The sequence below is a fragment of the Camelus ferus genome, chromosome 18 (genome assembly GCF_009834535.1).
Source record: "Camelus ferus isolate YT-003-E chromosome 18, BCGSAC_Cfer_1.0, whole genome shotgun sequence".
NCBI classification, from domain to species: Eukaryota; Metazoa; Chordata; class Mammalia; order Artiodactyla; family Camelidae; genus Camelus; species Camelus ferus.
Genome location: NC_045713.1, coordinates 31,764,743 through 31,786,893, shown reverse-complemented (window position 1 = coordinate 31,786,893; position 22,151 = coordinate 31,764,743). Strand labels below are relative to the sequence as shown.

Genomic DNA, 22,151 nt, shown 5'->3' with positions numbered 1-22,151 from the left:
GCAAGGGAACCAACATATAATCTCTTCTAATGATAGGGGATAAGGTGTTTTATGGAGTAATATTAGAAATGAATTACCTAAATTAGTTTATACATGTACTTTCTATTAAAAAATTGCAACAAAGTCCACACTTCCCATACAAAATAAACACAGACAATGAAATTTTAGTATATTATAGAAAAAGGACTACTCTGTCTGGTCAATTAAGCATGCTTGCATGCTTTTGTCAGCAAACATTTCTGGAGTACCTATTGGGTGTTAGCACTGAGCTGGGAACTGAGATAAAGAGTCATACGACATGATGCCTTTTTGCCTTTGGGAGCTCACGTGGCGGGAGTGGGTGAGGCAGACGGGAAAGTCGGGTACAATGAGCCAAGTCCAGGGTTGAGATGAGCAAATAGTGCAAGAGGAGCCCAGACCTGGCCCTTGGCGGCTTGGCATCGCGCTGACTCCTCCCTGTGGAAGCCCTGTCTTTTAGCCCTGGCCAAACTCCTGCTGATTGCTGCATATTCCTGAATAGAAAGATACATTTTCCCAGTGGTCCAAGTCTGCCAATTTATTTGTTGAATTATAGTGTCATCTGTGAATACCTTGCAGGAAACCTAAATAAAATCCATCACTAAAAAAAAGTCTTTTATATATACACACTATATATGCACTATAATATATATATATATGCTATACTATATATACAAGTGTGTTTTAAAATATTATATATATGCAGCTTTCCTTCTTCTTTAGTCTGGAAGCCTCACAATAGATACTTCCAAAATTATACTTGCAACAAAAGTTTCAGAAATGACTTTTCTCTTAATGACGGAGTAAACAATACTGTCTTTAACTCCAGCGAAGAAGCAGATCCAAAATGAGTTGCATCAGGGTGAATAATTGACAAAAACAACCTCAAGCCTTTGTCTCTTAAATAATGAAAACATTCTTGCTGTTTAATTATTTGTAGTTAATCATTAAAATCAACTTTAAAACTGCTTTTTGAAAACAAATTATTTTCCATCAAGATTTACTAAAGCAGCAGTCTGGAAATCCTTAGGCAAGGATCTCTCCTGCTTTTTTAATGACTTCTGTTTCATGTGAGGAAGAAATTAGCGGTTTTATTCAGTGTTAAAGATTAAGTTATCTAGACTAGAAATGAGCTAGTCTTAGGTATTGGTGCTGGTGGATTTTATTCTTTCAAAGTATCAATTCTAAATAATATAGCTGATTCTGCTATAGTTATGAAATGCTTATTGTATCTTTATTAAAATTTTGCGTATTCTTGCTCTATGTGGCAACTCATGAAGCACAGAGACTCAAAAATGAAAAAAATAGCCTCTCTGAGGAGCTCATGCATTCTACTGTAGGCTCACTAGGAGAGCTAGAGATAGTCAGTGGTTAGAGCATGCCATGTATTCAGAGCCTCTAATTTTGTACTTTGGTGAGACATAACTTTTCCCTCCCCCATCACTGTCTATCTGGGAACAAAAGATGAAAAATATATACACAATCTTACAGTTGCTTATATGAACTGTGTACATATAAGCATATACGTTTGTTGGGGTTGCTAGACTGAATATTGGGATAATTGGTTAGTCTTTAACAAGGTTCTTATAATAAGTCCATCTGCTAACTATGATGAACATAAGCACTTGTAGCATCTAAATTATTAAGAATATTTGGCCCAAAAGATTCTGACTGAAGCTAAATCAATCACACTATTATTCCTAACAGTGGGTCAGAAATGGTGCTGTGATGTGAAATTTTGTGTAGGGAATTCTTTCCAGAATTTCATAGGACCACAGTAATATACAGCCCGTGTTTTGCCACAAAAGTATCAATGATGTGTTGATTTCTTCCCCAGAGCCCACTTCTCTTCCTCTGTAAATAAGCATCACGATGTTACATTGCAAAGGGACTGCCTGAGGACAAGATTATGTCCAAAGAAGGGGATAAGCAACAATAGTGGGTTTTTTTTTTTTTTTGAGAAATAATATGCTCTTGCTTTTTTCCAGTAAGTCTTTATAGTTGGAAACATTAACAATAGCCTCCAACCTCTGGCAAAGAAAAACAGGTATGTGGAGGATTAAATCCTTGGGTTTTTTTTTTTGAGGGGGGGAGGTAACTAGGTTTACTTACTTATTTTTAGAGGAGGTACTGGGGATCGAACCCAGAACCTCCTGCTTGCTAAGCATGTGCTCTATCACTTGAGCTACACCCTCCCCCTAAGGGTTAAATCCTTGAATTTCCACATCGGCAGTGTGACCTATCAAGCCATTCTTGTTTTTGATATTTGTTATAAGCCATTGCCTCTCCACAAGAGTCTTTGAATTCATTTCTGCAGAAAGCATATGACTTTCTTTTTAAAAAATGAGGGTTTTTTTTTTCCTTCTGATAAATTTGTATTATAAATACCATTTTTTTTTTTCTTGGAGACATTTTTAGTCTAGATCTCAGTAAAAATCTCGGCTCCCAACTTACTAGCTGTGAAACATTGAGAAATTTAATTAAGCTGGGTAAGCCTCAGTGTCTTCTTCAGGGTTATTGTGAAAACCAGGAGCAATGACAGAAAAGTGTCAAACGGGGCCAGGCATGTAGGAGGCCTGCAAGACATGTTACATGGGGCTAATCAGGCTGACCAGAGAAAGAAGTTTCTTCTTCAGGTAGCAACTGCTTCTGTGGGCTCAGGCTTTCCTGACTTTATTTTATGGTGTGTGTGTGTGTGGGGGTAATTGGGTTTGTTTATTTGTTTTTAGAGGAGGTACTGGGGATTGAACCCAGGACCTCATGCATGCTAAGCATGTGCTCTAGCGCTTGACCTATATCCTCCCTGGCTTCTCTGACTCTAATTCAAAGGAGACTATATGGCCATGGAAACCACATTTAGGTGTCTGCCCTTTTTCATCATGGTCTTCTTCTCTTCCATCTCTGCTTCTTTTTCATTGATACTCTGATTTTGACGGTGACTCCTTTGACAAGATTTGTCTGTTTTTATACTAATGACCATAAACATTTTTCACTGATCCCATCAGGAAGCATCTTCATTAATTTTATACTTTTGGGGGAGTAATTAAGTTTATTTATTTATTTTTAATGGAGGTACTGGGGATTGAACCCAGGCATGCACTCTACCACTGAGCTATACCCTCCCCCTTATACATTTTTTTGAGTTTATATTGATAGCAGTAAAGGAAAGTGGAAAGGAGGCAGACTTGGCTTTAGTTTTGAGATGTGAAAGATCCCCAACATGATAGGATTAGAGGTGAGAGGGTGATGATTTATATGACCCTTTTTACCTCACAGAGCTGAATGTACAAATGGTTTAGCAAGTGTATGCTAAGACAAGAAAGTGAGGAAAAAAAGGCCAGAAAGTAATATTTTAGAATGTAATAACCTATAGGTAGAAATATTTCTTTTGAAAGTAGCACATTGTGAGAGAACATTGGGAGCAACATTTTTTCCATAAGCAGAGGTTTTTATTATAAGATAAAATTAAATATATTTTTGTTATTATCTCTTTGCCTCCACTAGAGTGTAAGGTTTGTTGAGAATAAGGATCATTGTTGATTTATTTACTCTATATCATAAGCACCTAAAGCAGTAAGTATGCAATAAATATGAGTGAACAAAATTATAAGCAGGGCTTAGGAATTATTATTATTATTTTTTTTTTACCAGAGATTCATTTTAAAATGTTAAGGCTGGAATTGACATTCTGAAAGCATAAAAACCCAGCAGGTCACGAGGTTCATCCATCCCAGTAGAGGGAAAATAATGTGAGAGAGGGAAAGAAATTCTCTAAATCATGGGCATCTCTCCCAGATTACAGTAATGTCTTAAAAGAAAGAAGAAATTTTAAGAAAGGATCAGAAGGACCAAGGACATTTTTGAAGAGCATGAAGTGATTCATGAAATAGTAGGGAAATGAACATGGTTGCAGCTTCAGTAATAACTGTGTAAGCCTGACTGGGGGTTAGACCACAACATGGTAGTTATCAAGTGGCCTTAATCACTTACATGTTCATTCCCCTGCCTTCCCTTGAACTTCCAGCCTCAGGCTCTCTCTCTGCAGTGTTGTCAGCATGCTCACACCAGGCTTTGCCTCTGCAGATTACCATAGGTGCTCCCCTGCCTCCTGTCACCATGGAAAAAAGAGAAAAAGACAGCTCTGTCCTGGAGATTGAATATCTCCCAGAGAGAACCCCTGCCAGCTGGAATCCAATTTCTTGATGTTTCTGAAACAGGGATCTGCTATAACTAGAGAATGCCAAAGGATAATGGGCTCCTGCTGCTAGATAAACACTCAGATAAAAAGCACACAGGTGCCTCAGCCAAGCAGAAAATAGTCTTTTCATAAAACACAGGGCCTTGAGCACATACTTTAGTAATTCCTTGACTGGCAGCTCGTGGTCATGGCTCTGTGTTCTTTTTCTCTTCTAAAGCTCTTGGGTTTTTTGTTTTTTTTTTTGCTGTTGTTGTTAGCGGAGGTACTGGGGGTTGAACCCTGGACCTCATGCATACTAAGCATGTGCTCTACCACCAAGCTACCCTCACCCTTCTTTTTCTCCTTTAAAGGCCTTGATTAGGCTGCTTTCTTTCTTCTTTGCATTTGACAAGTATGTGGTTTAGGCTGCTGCTAAGTGGAACTTGGGTTTCCCTTACCTCTTTGGCATCTTGCAAGGGTGACTGGTCCAGTTTTCCTGTCTGGTCTGTCTTGTGGTTCCAATCAGTGAACAGTCACAGGTGGTGAGAGAAGCATCATGCTTCTGTGCACTTAGAACATCAAGTTCAAAAGTACAGTCAGGACCTTGTCTTCTCATTCTCGAAATCTGTGCTCAGCTGTTTCAAACCTCCTATGTGTCCTTGTTAGCAGTGGCCAATTAGAAATCACTGACTTCTTTCCCTGTAGTGTTCAGGGACAGCCAATTTATGGTCACTGGGACGTAAGTGCCCACAGGAAAGGTACATCATTCAGGCCACTTTGGCTACAAGTGACAGAAACCCAGCACAGGCTGGCTTAAACAGAAAAGGAGCTTATGAGCTCATCTAACTAAAAAGTCAGGCAGCGCTGGATCTAGGTAGGTGGTACTCAAATGATGTCAGGAAGCCGTTTCTCTGTCCCTAACTTTCCCTCTGTGTTTAGTGCAAACTTTATTACATGGCAGGCAGCAAGATACCTCCAGGTTTACATGGGCCTTACAGCCTCAGATCCTACAGGAAATGTGTACATTTGTCCCAGTAGCACAGCAGAAGTTCCCAGGTGGACCCTGAAAGGCTTTGCATGAGTCACATGTCCATTCCTGAGGCAGTAGTGGTAGCCTGGGGCTTGGAGTACTATGACTAGGTCCAGGCATGTGCCTGACCTTGGGGGTGGGAGCAGGGTAGTCAAACCCCCTGCGTCTTTAGCACTGAGACAGGCTTAACTGTGGAAGAGGGGAGAGGATTTCTCTTAAAGGAAGGAATGCGAGGGAGACAAAACACCATGTGCACCCAGAAATGTGGTTTTCCATAGATAGTTTGGGTGGAGCAGAAGTGAAGCCACATCCTGCCAGCATTCTCGGTTCCTCTGTTACTTCTGGAGACTACGCGTTGGGTGGTCTAGTCGATGGCCCAAGCCTTCGTGGTTGTCTCAGAAAGTAGCAGCAGAAGAACAGAGAATGGGCAGGTTGGAATCAACCACTTCCTGGACTGAGTAGGACTCAAGGTGGAGGGTGGTTTTGTGGAGCAGTAGTTGGAAGGGATGGTCATACCTGGTAAACACAATCCAGTCCAGAGCACTAAAGACTTTCTCAGACTGGCCTTTACAGGTGGAGGTAGTGATGGTTGGAGGTTTTGCACATGATTCTAGGCAGAGGCCTTCTAGTTAACACCTACTTATCCATCCTTCAGAACTCAGCTCAAATCCCACTTCCCCAGGGGTGGGGGGAGCCTTCTCTAGACTCTACTTGCCAAGGGTAGACCAGACACCCTGACTGTGAGCTCCCATCTAGTCCTTTGTTTTGTTTTGTTTTGTTTTTTTTCCATCTCAGCACTTTTCCTTCCTATGTAATTAAATGGAAATCAACCTTCTTTACGATTACTTGGTTAAGATCTGTCTCCTGTGCTGGGAGGTAAGCTCCATGCGGGTAAACTCTTATCAGTTTTTGCTACCATTGGATAACTCGTACTTAACCCAGTGCCTAGCACTTCAGTAATCACACAGTGCCTTTTTTTTTTTTTTTTAAGATGAGTGAATGATACATAGGTTCTGGTAATAGCAACTGGTTTTAGTATGAAAATGTAACAAACTGCCCCCCATCTTTATGGTACAGCTTGACATTTCCGCTTAACTCCTCAGTTGGCTGAATTAACGAGGTGCTTTTCAGATAGCCCAAGTAACCAAAAAGAAGCTGCAGACCAGATAATCAGCCCTCAGATAGTCAGGAGCCTCCTTTTACTGTGTATAATTTAAATGAGAAAATACGATCTATGAAATATAATGGAGAACCAGAGGCATCTTTGGGCTTCACTGAAGTTCTTGGCAGAAAATCAGGCCATGTCACTTCTGAATATTATTATTAACTCTGGTTTCTTCTCGTAACCTCTAATAGTATTGAATGGAAGTAGGTTTAGTAACAAAAATGAATGCCCAGCTCCTATCACTTGGTTTGACACCCACTGGGTAGTCATTTTAAGACTAAAGCATTATGAGTATGTACTATCAGGGTTTTAAACTTTTTTCTTAGAGCAGGGACGTAACTAGGTTTATTTATTTTTTCAAATGGAGGTGCTGGGGATTGAACCCAGGACCTCATGCACGCTAGGCATGCACTCTACCACTGAACTGTACCCTCCTCCCGAAAGTATTTTGAGTATGTAGATACATATGTGTATGCCCTGCACCCATCTCTGCCTCTCTCCTCCCATACCCAGTGTGTATGGTCCTTCACTGTGACCACAGCACTTCTCACCAGGTATGGTGATCAACGGTTTACATGTCAGCCTTTTCTTGTATAAGCAACTAGAAGGTAGAGATTTTTCATTTTTTCAGTTATTTGAAAGACTCAAAGTTGTTTGATAAAATTTTTTACCTTTTTAATGGGTCCAACAGATATCAAAACCTGTCTGAAACATTTCACTGTATAGCTTTGAATTAATAAGAAAAGAAGCCACTGGAGAACCTAACCAGGTTTTAAATCTTTTTTTCTCTCCCAGTACCATCTTCGATCTTCATGATGCTATGTTTAATTTGATTTGCCTGGTCCCACTGGGCATTGCAGGAATTCAGATTCTGGTTTGGAGCCCATTCTCCATCAGGAACAAGACAGACTACACAGGGACACTCTAAGGTGGACACCAAGCCATCACAGGATTCAAGTGAAAGTTCAGTTGTTTGTTCTTATAGAGCTTATATTATACCAGAGGGCAAAACTGTTCTTTCTAATCACTAATCTGTTTAGAAAACAAAATAAATAAAACAAAGAATCCAGCAGGTTTTAGAGATTTTTGACTACATAATAAGAAGGTTAAATACGAGTGAAGTTGGCTGTTTCCTAGTGGTCTCATAGCCTGGACACAACCTGTCACTCCTCATCCTTAAATTGCTATGTGGGTCACTTTGGGGTTCCTGAAGCCCCCCTGACTGGGCATGCCACTTCCTTTTATTATATTTTTTTAGCCTTGTATTGCTTCTTTGACTGATTTTATTAGTGAGATGGCCTTTTTTTTTTTTCTTTTCCTCTTTTCATTCAGTAATACCGCATCATCATCAGCTGTAGATTCCTTGTGATTAATATAGTGTTCAGACTTGGAAAATTCAGGGACCAGAGTAAGAGGACTCATGAAATCCAAATTTATGTGGCTCATTGTCTTGGTTGCAGACCTTTTGGTTGTGAAGAAACAGGAATTCAACTTTTAGCTATCTTTAACAGAGAGAGGTTTCTTATAAGGGTGGAGTAGGCAAATTCACAGGCACCGGGGACAGGAAATAAAACAGGGCTAGAGCGAGAGAGGAAGGGCCTGTGGTGGCCTCTGTTTCTATCGTCTTTACTTCATTGTTTTCTCCCTGATCGTCTCTCTCTGTGACACAGATGCGCACCCCCCCCCCCCCAAGCACACTCTCTGTTGGTTGAGCAACGGACCTTTCATTTCAGTCACCGGCCTTCATCTAACTGACTCAGACTCTCTGTGCCTGTTCAGATTCTCTTACCCAGGAGTGGTATTAGTCCAGCAAGAGACGTTGGTACACACTGCTGTGATAGAAATGCTTAACAACTCGTTCTCTGAGAAAAGAGAAGTATGCAACCAGAAATTGACACAACATTGTAAACTGATTATAACTCAATTAAAAAAAAGAAGGAAAGAAGTATGCATATATATATATATATATATATATATATATATATATATATATATATACACACACACATATGTAACTTTATTATAAATTTTACTGGTAAAAAGCTGTGTAGCACATGATTTACAAATAATAAAATATATCTACTCCATATTATGAATTCCATATACCTATAATTTCAGTGTGACTTGCTATTTCTTACAAATTCCACATTCCATTTTAAGTTTTAATGATTTGCAACAACAGTCATGAAGTCAAGACTGTAAATAAATGCTGGATTACTATTTGGTTCCACAAAGAAGTCACTCATGTCATCGACCAAGGACTGTACTTCCAATCTAAATATTGTTTTTTAAAAATTTTTGTTTATGTTAACAAGTAAGACAAAACACAAACAATGAAGACACCCTTCAGAACTGCACTCTGTCGGCAATGATGTGAGCAACCTTTGATTAATTGAATGATAGGGTTTGAATACCGGAAAGAATATGTCCTGAATTTCTTTGTGTGCTTTTCACAGTGTAACAGCTATAGACATGACAGTTTTGAGTTTAAATAGCATTATTAACATTTTATTACTTTCTTAAGTCTAGACTGGAGTTGACAAACTATCACTATTGGGCCAAATCCAACCTGTAGCCTATTTGTGTACAGTCTAAAATCTAAGCATAATTTTTACATTTTAAAAGGCTTATAGCACAAACAAACAGGACTATGCAACAGAAACTGCATGTGGTTTTACAAATATTAACTGGCTCTTTAAGGGAAAAATTTGCTGACCCCTGGACTAGACAATCAATAAAACAAAGCAACAATTTGTACTGATTTCCATGGTGTAGATATATTCAACATGGCTAATTTCAAGTTACAAAAGTGGTATCACTGAACACAGATTTTTTTTTCATTGAGTTATAGTCATTTTACAATGTTGTGTCAAATGAACACAGATTTAAGAAGAAATGCTCAGTAGCTTACCATTATAATATTGGAACACAAAACAAATAATCATGATCCCATATGCAATATTGTGTTACAATTAAAGGATAAAAATAGCAAAGTGTAGTCATTTTCTAACATTAGAAAGTAATGTTTTGAGTATTTATCACCTTTGTTTTTAATATAATTTATTTAATTATAAACATACATATGTATCTTAATTTTTAATAATGGCTGTGTTTAAAAACCAGCTTGAGAAATTCCTATAAAGTTAACAATGGCTCTCATCAGCCAGCTTGCCACTGGATGTATTTCACAAGAGTACTCACTGTTGGGGAGGGTATATACTGGGAGAGCGTGTGCTTAGCATACATGAGGTCCTAGGTACAATCCCCAGTACCTCCATTATAAATAAATAAATAAATAAGCAAGCAAGCAAGCTAATTACCCCCCACCCTCCATCCCCGCCAAAAAAGGGCTTTGAAAAAATAAAAGAGTGCTCACTGTGTTGCTGCTACCTGGTCTGTGGGTAGGCACGTTCAGTAGCAGGTGTAAGGACACTACTATATATAAAACGGATAAACAAGGACCTGCTGTAGAGCACAGGGAACTATAGTCAATATCCTGTAATAACCTATAATGGAAAAGAATCTGAAAAAAAAATCACTGAATTTCTTTGTCTTACACATGAAACTAACATAATATTGTAAATCAACTATACTTCAAAAAAAAAAAAAGTAACACATGAGGAGTGTGCTGGCTCAGGGAGGCAATGAGTGATGTGTATTTCCTCAAAACAGGAAAGCCATGGAGAGAATGATTAAAAAATCCACGTGTGTATGTTCACGTGTGACTGAAGCATTATGCTGTACACCAGAAACTGACATATTGTGAACTGACTATACTTCAATAAAAATATATATATACAATAAAATAAAAATATCCATGTGGCATATAGAGAAAAGGCAAAAGATGTGCTAATTTATTTGGGAAATACTCGACTGCAGTGCATCACCAATAAATGAATGAGAGCTGATTCCCAAAACCATGGCACAGACTGTCACCTGTTCTTTGACAATTGAATTGAATACAAGGTTCAGTTCATGATTCTACCCTGCTACTAGGATATTTACAATCCCAAGATATCTATATTATTGTGGAGAAAAAGTAGGAAAACAGAGACAGAAGGAAAAAAACCCTGGAGGAGTTCTACCACAAATCGAAAATAACTCTAATGGAAAACTTAACATTTTAATCTTGCTTATGTTTTCGTGATCACTACAAGATTTTCAAATTTTATGAAAATTACAATGAAAGCAAAGTGTGATATCTCTTGTCAAACAATTTTCATAGTCTTATGTCCTCATTTTCTTTGCTGACAGGTAAAGGAAAAGAGCGTAGAATATAATCACTTTTTCACAGTTAGGCCCTTGAAAATGTCAGCTGACAGAAAACAAAATATTTTAAACCTGTAATTCAGAACCAAACTCAGTCTGTTCTCTCTTCTTTTTTTTGAGGGGGGAGATAATTAAGTATATTTATTTATTTATTTATTTTCAGTGGAGGTACTGGGGATTGAACCCAGAACCTCATGTATGCTAAGCAGGCACTCTACCACTGTGCTACAACCTGCCCCCTGTCCTCTTTCTTAATGAGATCAGCTGGTTTGTACATTAGCAGAGAAAGAGGAAAGAATTTTCCACTTTGAGTACGTTTAAGAATAACTGGAGGGGGAGGGTATAGCTAAGTGGTAGAGTGTTTGCCTAACATGCACTAGGTCCTGGGTTCAATCCCCAATGTCACCATTAAAATAAATGAATAAGCCTAATTACCTCCCCCCACCAAAAAAGAACTGGAAATTTTCTATTATGTGACCTTAAATGTGTGTTTTCTTCTATGTGGGTTTTATGGTATTTTGTCATTTAGTTTTGAGAGCCAAGAAGGAAACATTTCTGCATTCCTGAATTTGTCCTTTTATTCACCATGTTTGTGGACTAGCTATAATTTCCTTTTCCTTTAAAACATAAATATATAGAGGATATGTAGGATTTAGTTAATTGTGAGTGATTAAACTGACATTTGTGATAACCACCTGATTTTATGAGTAGTATTTTGTTAATTAAATTGCAATTTGAATTTTGGGTAAACCGAATTAAAATTTATTGATAAAAATAAAGTAATAAAAAATAATAAGTAAACTATTTTGAACAAGAAAAAAAAGAAGTGTCAGGAGGGTAAATGGAGCAGACCTGATTCATATTCTGAGTTCTCTGATTCAAGCCAGGGCATTGCAGTAAGAGAGTACAAAATGGTATAGTTCCTGAATTTGTTTTCTTTTTGCTTTCCTTGAATTCAGCGAAGTTCTCCTATCAGGGCCTGGAGATCTGGAAGGGGCAGTGATGGAGATGGTGAATGCATTATCTTCCAGTGTGGTCTGTTAATCATAAAGTCACACTTAATCCTGAAAGGGAAGCTAAAGATTGTAAAGAAGTTTGGATTTGCACAAACTGTAGTGCGCAGAATCTCGCATGAGGAATTAGTGAACTTGAAGATACATCAATAGAAATTACAGGCATGCCTCGTTTTACTGTACTCCACTTTACTGAACTTCACAGATACTGCTGTTTTTTTAAAAAATTGAAGGTTTATGGTTACCTTGTGTTAAGCAAATCTATCAGTGCCATTTTCCCAACAGCATTTGCTCACTTCATTTCTCTGTATCACATTTTGATAATTCTTGTAATATTTCAGGCTTTGCCATTATTTTTGTATTTGTTATGGTGATATATGATCAGTGATCTTTGATTTTACTCTTGCAAGAAGTAACAACTCTCTAAAAGCTCAGGTGATGGTTAGCATTTTTTTAGCAAAAAAGTATTTTAAAATTAAGGTATGTACATTGATTTCTTAGATATAATGTTACTGCACACCTAATAGACTACAGTTGAGTGTAAACATACTTGTATATTTACTGGGAAACCAGAACATTTGTGTGACTCACTTTATTGTGATAATCTACTTTATTATGGTGGTCTGGAACCAAACCGACAGTATCTTCAAGGTATGCCTGTATTCAGGCTGAAACACACACATACACACACATGCACACACACGCACAGAAAGAGAGAGAGAGGAGAATAGAATACCCAAGAGATTTGGGGCAATATGGAACAGTTAAACACACATTTTAATGAAATGCCAAAATAAAAAGAAGAAAAAGGTCAGAAGAAATATTTGAAGAGACAATAGCTAAGAATTTTTTAAAATAATGAAAGACATCAAACCAAGAGGCTTAAGATCCAAGGCTTAAGATTAAGGCTCAGAGAAGCAGGATAAATATCAAAACAAAATACAACACAAAAACGCATCGTATGATGGACACACCATATTCAAATTAATGAAAACCAAAATTAAGGATGAACTATTGAAGGCAGCCAAAGAAATCAGACACATTACATAGAGAGGAACAAAAATCAGAATTAGTAACAGCAGACTAAATCGGAAACTATGTGATACATAAGACAGTGAAATGACATCTTGCAAATTTTTGAAAGAAAAAAACCTGTCAACCTAGAATGTTATACACAGTGCAAGACCTTTAAAAATTAAGGTGAAATAAAGACTTTCCAGCTGAACAAAAGCTGAAAGAATTCAATACCAACAGACCCGTGTTACGTGAAATGTTCAAAGAAGTTAACAGATAGAAACTTGGATCTCCACCAAGAAATGAAGCTCTCTGGAAATAATTAAAATGAAGATAAATATAAAAGAATTTTTTTCTTATTTTTAATCATTTTAAAAGATAATTGAGGATCCCTCACATATTTCTGGTGGGAATGAACTCAAATGTTCTTCAGTCGCTTAATTGGTAAACAAAGTGTGGTACACCTACACTGTAGACTGCTACACGGCAGTAGAAAAAATAGATACCACTGATACAATAGCATGAATGAATGCCCAATATGTTATGCTAAGTGAAAGAAGCCAGACCTAAAATGTTATCTACTGTATGATTCCATTTATCTGATATTCTTGAAAAGACAAAACTATCAGGGCAGCAAACCCATTAGTAGTTGCCAGAGCCTGAGGTAGGGAGAGCGGTTGACCACAAAAGGACACAGGGATTCTTTTGAGGTAATGGGAATATTCTGTATTTTGATTGTGATGATGGTTACACAGTTGCATGCACCGTCAAAACTCAAATTGTACATTACATAGGGTGAATTACCTGACTTGAAAAACTTACAGACCATAGAACTTGTTTTCGTTTTATTTTTGGAAGATTGTCCTGAAATGATTACACAAATGCCATTTGACTTGCTATTTAGAAATGTCATTTTCTTCTTATAGGTTATCTGCACACTTGAAAATGATTACTTCATTAAGAAGTAATTTCATGACTTTTGAATACTTTTAATTAAAGTACATATTGCTTCTGCTAAGGACCCTGTCTCTGTCTTCTCCTTGGTGAGCCGTGTTGAAAACTCCTTATTTACGGCAGGATTCTGAATCAGTACACCTGAGGTGGCCCGAGAAACTGCATCTTAACCAGCACCACTGGGGATTCTGATTAACAAACACCAGGAGGCAGTAGAGCTTTGTGTGAAGAATGTGGGTTCTGCAATCAGACTGCCTGCTTTCAAGTCTTACTTCAACCACTCATTTGCTGTGCAGTGGAAGCTTTCTGTGTCTTAGATTCTTCTGTTAAAAAAAAAAAAGTCATAACAACAGTATCAACCGTATTAGATTGTAATGAGGATTAAAATAGATGACACTTGTAATACACCACAATGTCTGGCATCTAGGACCTGCTGTCATTGTTGTCAGTTGCATGTGTGATAGATAGTCTTGCAGTGCTGTTGTAGGAGGCTCTTTTTCTTGAAGAGTGAGCCTGTGGTCCAGACTAAGAATTTCATGGGGTAGAAATACACCTATTTTCATTTCCAAAGTATTCTTCCTCCCAGGTGCTTCCCAGGGGACTAGGCAAGCATCACACAATGAAAGAGCAGGTGGAGGTAAAGGACAGGGTGATGAATATGGAGAATTAAAAAAAATGCAAAGATTTTGGTTTCAGTTCATAAGGAGCTGACAATTTGTCAAGCACATAACTCTCAAAACAAAACAAAACAAAACAATGTCTCCACTTAGAACTTTGTTCGCAGGGTATGGACTATATACAGTAAATTGTTTCCCCATTTATTTTATGAACTGTTATGGAACTCTGAATATATGAGGTTTTGAAGTGTGTGGAAAAACAGAAAATTACACCACTTCTCTTGCATACTATGTAGGTACAGATTACTAGCATCTGGGGAAATCACCCACAGACTTTATAATTCACACACACAAAAAAGTAAGCAGGTGAAAAAACAGATCCTGTAACTGGAAGGGACTTTAAGAGTCGCTGATCCAGATCCATGACTTTATGCACAGGTGGTCTTTATTAATAACCATTTGTACAGACAAAATGATTAAGGTTATGTGATTTTACAAGGTCACATGGAAAATATCAGGGTTGTAACTAGAATTCGAGATTTTCTGCCTCCTGGTGTAATGCTCATTCTGTTTTTGATGATAAAAATGAGGGCTGGGTAAACTGATGGGGGATTAGGGACTGGGAGTGTGTGGTAGGATGGATCAGACCTTGCACGAGAGCCACAGGCAACCTGGAAAGCCTCATTCCTATATATTGGGTGTTCATTCCTATACATTGTGTGTTTCAGGCAAGCGAGGTTTGATATCTGTTGGGTGAGGGAAGTCTGGCTCGTCATCCTTTGTTCCCATAAGGAGTATGATGTAGGTAAATGCATCACTATCTGGGTTTTGCTGCTACAGAAACTTAATATGTTGGTACATTGAGAATCCAGTCATCTCCTACAGGCACATTTGCATAGATCAAACTCACAGACCAATGCAAAAAAATAAAGCCCCAAACCTATTTATTCCTTTATACTGAGACAGTGAACTATCCATGAGAGAGTTGGCTGTGTTCCCCGATCAGCACATTCCCACCCTATATAAGGGATAAGGTGGGCATGGGATGGGGACATGGCAATTCAGGATGATGTTAATGGATGATGTTAGGGACTTGATAAAATGGATGCATCACACAGAGGGGCACCTGCCTCAAAGAACAAAGTGGACCAGGGTACTCTCTCTGGGGCTGGTGATGGAGATCTGCTGCAAATCAGCCTGACTTTCCATTTCCTAAGGCTGACCCAACTCCTCCCCATCCTCCACCTCCAATGAGCTGGTAATTCTAAGAATATGTTATTATGTTTCTTCAATCAAGTTGCAGCCAAGTCTTGGCTTGGGGACCCGCCTTTTTTAAAGGTGACTTTGCATCTCTTTGCTCTAATCCATTATATGCATGCTTTCAAGAAGTGTGATTCTCAGCAATTTTATTTCCCTATTTCCAGATTTTTTTTGAGGGCAATTTTATGATTGACTCCATGACCTACCATGTCAAAAACACCTGACTTAAAGTTTTTTTTTTTTTTCCTTGAAACATCCTTAAACACATATTTCAAAAATATAATGTATTCCTGATGCTTCTGTCCAGATATAAGTTCTAAATTGGGTAAAAGAACTAACAAATGTTAGATGTTCTCAAATATGATGTGAGTTACCACATGTCAAGATGAAAAGTATGCCCATGTATATGCTGCTAATTATAGACAATAATGGAGAAATTCCAGTCCATGAATCAAATGGGGCTGGAGAGTCTAAAAGTGAATTCATCGTATCATCTAAATTTACAGGAATAACTTAGATTTATTTTCCTGAAGACTTATTCCATTGAATAATCATGATGAGCATTGTAGATGTGGTAAAATGATCTATAAATATGTTTTTTATAAAAGCAAAAAAAGTGCGTGTAACTAACCTAAAGCAATTTGTAAGATGTCTGAAAAACAGCAAATTTGGCTCCACTGTCATTTATAATTTTGGTTATAAAATGGTTCACAAACACCAAACTTCATTTTATTGAGTTTCTTGAGTAAAGCTGACTTCCCCCCACCTGCACCCCTAGGGCTGGTGTGGGAGGCAGGAGGGGAAGGTGGAATCTGAGATCTGTTGGCCAAGAATAAAAGCCTTTGTGGTGGAGGAAGGGCTTCTGGCCTCTGATGCCTGCCCCATCATATCTAAAACCTTTGTTGAAAGACTTAAGCATAGAAAACTAACGAACTTAGAAATAAAGTTTCTATTGTAGAAGAGCTTAATAGCTGCTTTCAGTACTGACTGTGTCAAATTTAGGAAACTGTATGGAACAATTGTAGGGTTCTCACAATGCTAAGGTTTTGGTTATTTAATAACCAAATGCTTTGCCTCTGGATTTAATGATTTGTTCACACAACAAGTTCAAGGAAGATCCTGGGCTAAGTTGTGAAACAAACTCATATTAGTTGTGGCTCTTAAAAAATCAATCACAGTTTCCACCAGAGAAAGGAGATAGTTATGTCTGATTTTCAGGTTGATTGATTGCTCAAGAATTCTCTTTCATAAACGTATTCTTCCTCATTTTCAGACCAGTTTGCGGTTGTGCAAAAATAAAATAGTGGTCTTCTCTATGCCAGCAGAGATGTGGTTCTGTGGTATGTCACACAAACTATTTAAGATCACTTATGTTTATGTGCGTACATACATACTTTGTCTACCATAAAATATTTAGATTTTAAGTTTTAAAAGCTTTCTTTTTGTACCGTGCAATTTTTTCATGTATTTCATATAAACCGTAAGTTTGAATGTTTTAGAATCACAATATAATATGAAGGCTTTATAGTTTCAAAGTAAGTATATGAAAACACAGCGGCATGAAGTTACATGGTGAGCTGGGTGGAGAGGAAGCAGCCATTCATAGGACCAAACCCACATGCATGCAAGAGACAGCAATTAAGAGGCCAAGGATAGGGATGTTTTGAAAATACACTTAAAACAAGATGAAAGATCATCTCTGGGCGTTTGAAAATGCCCCAGAGAGTGAATGAAAACAACAGCCTTCTCTTTTATCAGAGCTCTGCCTTAGACCTGCTACTAGAAAGACCTCGCTGAGTTGAAATATCTGTTTTAAAAAATATATGTTCCTTTAAGTGGCTTTAACTATTATGTGTGCAGATTTCTTTTAGAGATCCTAGGAGCAATTGCATTAAGTGGCCTACTGTGATTCTTCATAGCCCAGATGGCTCTCAGGGACACCTCATTTCTTCTCCCACAATTACTGGGTGCACCTGTAATCCAGAGGAACTTGGGCAACTCGGAAGCGCTCCAGCTTAGCAAGGAGGTGTCAAAATGAGGGCTGCAATGCTACACTTCCTCAGTCAGCTTTCCCTGCACCCCTCTGCCCCCCAGTGATGTCAGGTCTCTCTGCTGTAAGTTCTAACAATGTACACGTCTTTTCCAGCACTCAGCAGTCTGTATTAACTGTTCATTTTGTGATTACTTGGACAGGTCTGCCTTCCTGCTAAACAGTAAGCTCTATGAGGGTAAGTGATTGTGTTTATTTTGCTTTCCTCTCCCTTTAGTCCGGTGCTTGGCGTCTTGCATGTACTCAGTAAGTCTTTATGCCTATGTGAAAGTGGTAGTTTTTTGTCTTTCCAGTGTTATTCCCGACATAAATTGAAACAGGTATGAGATTGCCACGGGAGGGAAGCTGTGGGATTCAAAAGGTTCTAAGCAGGTGAAGTGCTGTGGCTGGCACAGAGGTATGCAGATGAGCCAGCTGGGAGGAGTTTTGGACAGGAGCAGGGAAAGGCTTTCCTACTAAGACAGGTACATGAACTTGAATGTGCTGCCTGAGTCTGTGGTTCTAGGTTTGCATGTTATACAGTTTTGTGTTTCATATTCCTTTCCTCCACTTTCATTCTCATTTCCTTAGTTGGTTCAAAGTCTCAGGAAGGGGTCTGGGAATAGACACATTATGAGGAGGAGCTCATGGGCTTGTCATGGGCTTTAAGGGAGTGTTTTATGGAGGGGAGCTTTGCAGAGACCAGTCACAATAGGGATGAGCGTCATTTTTTATGATAACCTTGGTTGAGTTTTTAGTTTATGAGGCTTTCAGATCATCTGATTCTCACAGATGTATTGTCAAGTCAGCAGCTCAGAATCATGGCCCACAGTTTATAGATGAGGAAAGGGAGGTTCAGAAGAGGCTGAATTCTCCAAGTTACAGAGAAAGCAAGAGCAAATTAACACTTTAGGAGAATTTACTATGTGCTGTGGCACTGCACCTAGCCCTTGATATTTAGAATATATAATTTAATCCTCACCACATCCCCATGATGTGATAGGTAACCATTATTATTATCTCCACTTTACAGATGAGGAGACTGATCCCTAAAGAGGTTAAGTGACTTGCCACAAATTGCAAAATCAAGAAATGTAGAACCAGGCCTCAAACCCAAGTGGTCTCTGTTGGGCCAACTAACATCCTTCAGAGTCTGATGACCCCCATTCCTGGGCTCTCAGATGTCTGCCTGCGATCCCTCAATACATAAAGTACATTCTTTACTGGGTGTGTTTCCCCGAACAAACTAATAGCCCTAGATAATGCCTAATCTCACAATAGCCCAGGCTGGCTTGTTTCAGCCCACTTTATCAAAGTCAAATCCCATCGCCCTTCATAGATCCTAAACCTCTTACCTCACCTACAACCAATCAGAGCCTGAGGACAAGCTGATCAGGCACCTTGTGACCCTACCTTATAAAAGGCCCCAACAACCGGCCCTCAGGGATCACACAGACACTTCTTGTGTCTATGACAGTGCACCCCAATAAGCTCCTTTCTATTCTTACACTTAACCTCTGGTAAATTCTTCTACCAAACCTACGGATCACTATGTCACCAATGGGCTACCATGTTGTGCCCCACAACAGTCTCTTTCAGAACTGAGAGGATAAACCACTATGCTAATACACAGCACTGGGACATCACCAGCAGAGTACATTTCATTATTTGTACTTGCTACTATAGGTCTTCTGACTCCTGGTTCAATTCTACTACTTTATGTTGCCAAGTTTTTTTAAACTGTTTGCAGTTTTACTTTAGCTTAGAATTTATTAGAGACCATAGTGATGTCATTACATATGAGCTGGGTGGAGAGGAACTCACTGAGATTGTATCAACCAAGTTCAGATAAAAACCCTTTACATTTACTAAGTAAAAAAACAATGTTGCTACTATAGTTAAAATAGATAAACAACAAGGTCCTACTGTAGAGCAGAGGGTATTATACATACAATAGCTTGTAATGGCCTATAATAAAAAAGAATATGAAAAGGAATATATATGTGTATATATGTATAAATGAATGAACCACTATGCTGTACACCAGAAATTAACATATTGTAAATCAACTATACTTCAATTAAAAAAAAACACTGTTGAATACATTTACTAATTTCCTTTTTTAGAGGTGCTCATTGCTTAATAACCACAAGGCGCATCTATTGAATACATTGGGGAAAATGTGCACCTTTTTCTGAAACTCTACAAAATATTAAGAAGCATAAAAAATCTAAGTCCATGAAAACACGTGATTGTATGAGTTTTTTTTAGACCATTATCTCTTCAAAGAGATGACAGTGAACAGCAGTGATGGCATATATAGTGTTTTCTACAGATCAGCTCTCTCTCCCTGCAGGTTCTCTTTGTAATTGAAAACAGAACATGAGAATGCTGTAATTTGTAACTGATAAGATCAATTACAATAAAAAGTGTCCTTGCCTAGAGTTCTAGATAGGAAAGTGTCAAGATTTTGGGCCTGTGCACAGAGGTGTGACCCAAGCTAGCTGAGCCCTGGTCAGGAGAGCAATAAGCAGAGCCCAGCACAGAGGGTGTCATTTGTGTGTCTTTTGAACATCACTGCATTTCAAAGCTATAGTAGGAAGAAGACTGGCTCCTATTTGGCTTTTTGTGTTATCTGTGCCTCTACCCCTCTCTGTGATGGATAATATAGTAGTGACATTCTAGTAGATGAAGGAAGGAGGCAGTCCCTGAGGGCAATCTGAACTTCTGCTTAGTATATTTACTCTTGCTGTTTTCCTTCCTCCTCATTTGTAATTCAGGAGGCTCTCTGAGAGGAGAGAGACAGCAAGGCTTCTTAGATGGATCGAAGGACCACGAGCTGGGACACCAGGTTCTATGAAAAGGTCTGCTATTGAATTTGTTCTGCTACTTTTAGGCAAATCATTTGATCACACTGTGCTTTGGTTTCTTCCTGTGCTTGCTAAGTGCAAATAACAGGTACTTGAGTATTTTGTGATTATTATAGAGCATTTTAAATGTGTGAGTGATTTATTTTTCCAGGCCAGCTGCTCAGGTATCAAGTGAAAATCTGCTCCTCTGAGTTGTTCGGCTTTGTAGCAGTCACCTGACCCAAAATCCTTTAGATGACTGAAGCCATCTCATTGCTTCTTGTTCATCAGTCTCTGAGATGCAGCTCATCAGGCCTACTCTATAGCTGAGGGGCTTACCTTTTGGTCTCCTTTGTAGAAATGAAATATGTCATTTTATATACTCATATACTAATGCTGCTTTCATTCCTCCCAACCCCACCCCCTCTAAAAAGATGAAGGCTTTCTTTGGCACAGAGTTGCTTTATCTGTGACACTGATCGCAAGAGACAGTGGTAAACAAACTGAATTATATGGGAGTGCTACTATTGTTCTTTTTTGATGATTTGGGCCAGTACAACAAGAGGTTTGAACTAGATTAAGTAAGGTGCAAGCTCTTTGGGGTTTTGGCAAGAAGCAGTCAGGGAATATCTTGGGAAGAGAACACATGGTATTGTCTCCCTTTCCCTGCCCAGTCTTTTTTTTTTTTTTTTTCTTTTGATATATTAAAAAAATTTTTTTTTCTTTCTTGGTGGGGAGGTTATTAGGTTTATTTATTTAGTGGAGGCAGTGGGGACTGAACCTAGGACCTTGTGCATGCTAAGCAGACACACTACGATTGAGCTATAACCTCCCCCCATCTGGTATACTTGTTACAGCCTGTGTCCCATTAGGCAACAAGATGTCTCTGCTAGTGAAAGGTGCTGAGATTTTTTGAAGCTTAGAAAAATGTCTGTGGGCAACGAACCGTTTTGTTCCTCATCAGTATATTATCATGCCATTATTAAATGACAATCTTAGAATTGCACTAATGGAGTTAATGGAAGGGTTTCTTTCTTTTGTCTTGAACTAAAATAAAATGTATTTATGTTATTTCTAGTGCAGTTAAATTAAAAGCATTTTCTAAACAAATCTAGGAAGGTGTTAAAGCTAGCGGACCCATGAGATATGTTACTCCTTCGTTGTAGTTTGGGTGGCAGCAGGAAGAACTTCAGACACTGGAACACAGTGTAACTTCAGTTCTGAAACGTTGCTAGTCTTCCCGTGCTATTAATGATCAAAGAAACATCCGGATAAATATTGCTCCCAAAGCTTAGTTCGTTTTAAGAGTGCTGGGTCCAACTTCCGTTTGTTAGTTCAAGGATACAAGCAGCCAGGGTCTCTAATCTGGGGTCTTCTTTCTTGGACTGGGTCATCAACATCAAAACATTACTTGAAGTTGCCCCAGCTGCAAGTGGCTTCCCACAAAGGCAGAGCTTTCACCGATGCCTCTTAGAAATATGGAGCCAGTAACTTACCAGGCTTGAGGAATGGGGCGGGTAGGTGGGGAGGAGTTGGTGGCATGCTTTCCCCGCTAGATTCCTGTCGGCTTTGCAGCTCCTGCAAAGCAGAGTGGAGGACCTTGGGGTGGGGGTTTGGCTCGTCAGCGCTGAATATAAACAGGACGTTACGCAGCTGAGCCTGTAACAGTTAAGAACTGGCAATAACCGTCTCTGGCAAGGACTTGGTCCGAGTGTCTGGACTACGAAAGGGATGAGGGTCACCCCTGGGTCAATCG

The 22,151-nt window shown here is 38.8% G+C and overlaps 1 protein-coding gene across 1 annotated transcript in view; it reads left to right on the top strand.

Moving 5' to 3' along the window:
* LOC116657605 (transmembrane protein 180-like) overlaps positions 1 to 8,304 on the top strand; it is a 29,975-nt gene extending 21,671 nt beyond the window's left edge. Inside the window, exon 7 of the mRNA XM_032460884.1 lies at positions 7,186 to 8,304. Coding sequence (XP_032316775.1) covers positions 7,186 to 7,318 — 133 coding nt within the window. The 3' untranslated portion in view covers positions 7,319 to 8,304. The remainder of the gene's footprint in view (positions 1 to 7,185) is intronic.
* The last annotated feature ends 13,847 nt before the right edge of the window (positions 8,305 to 22,151 follow it).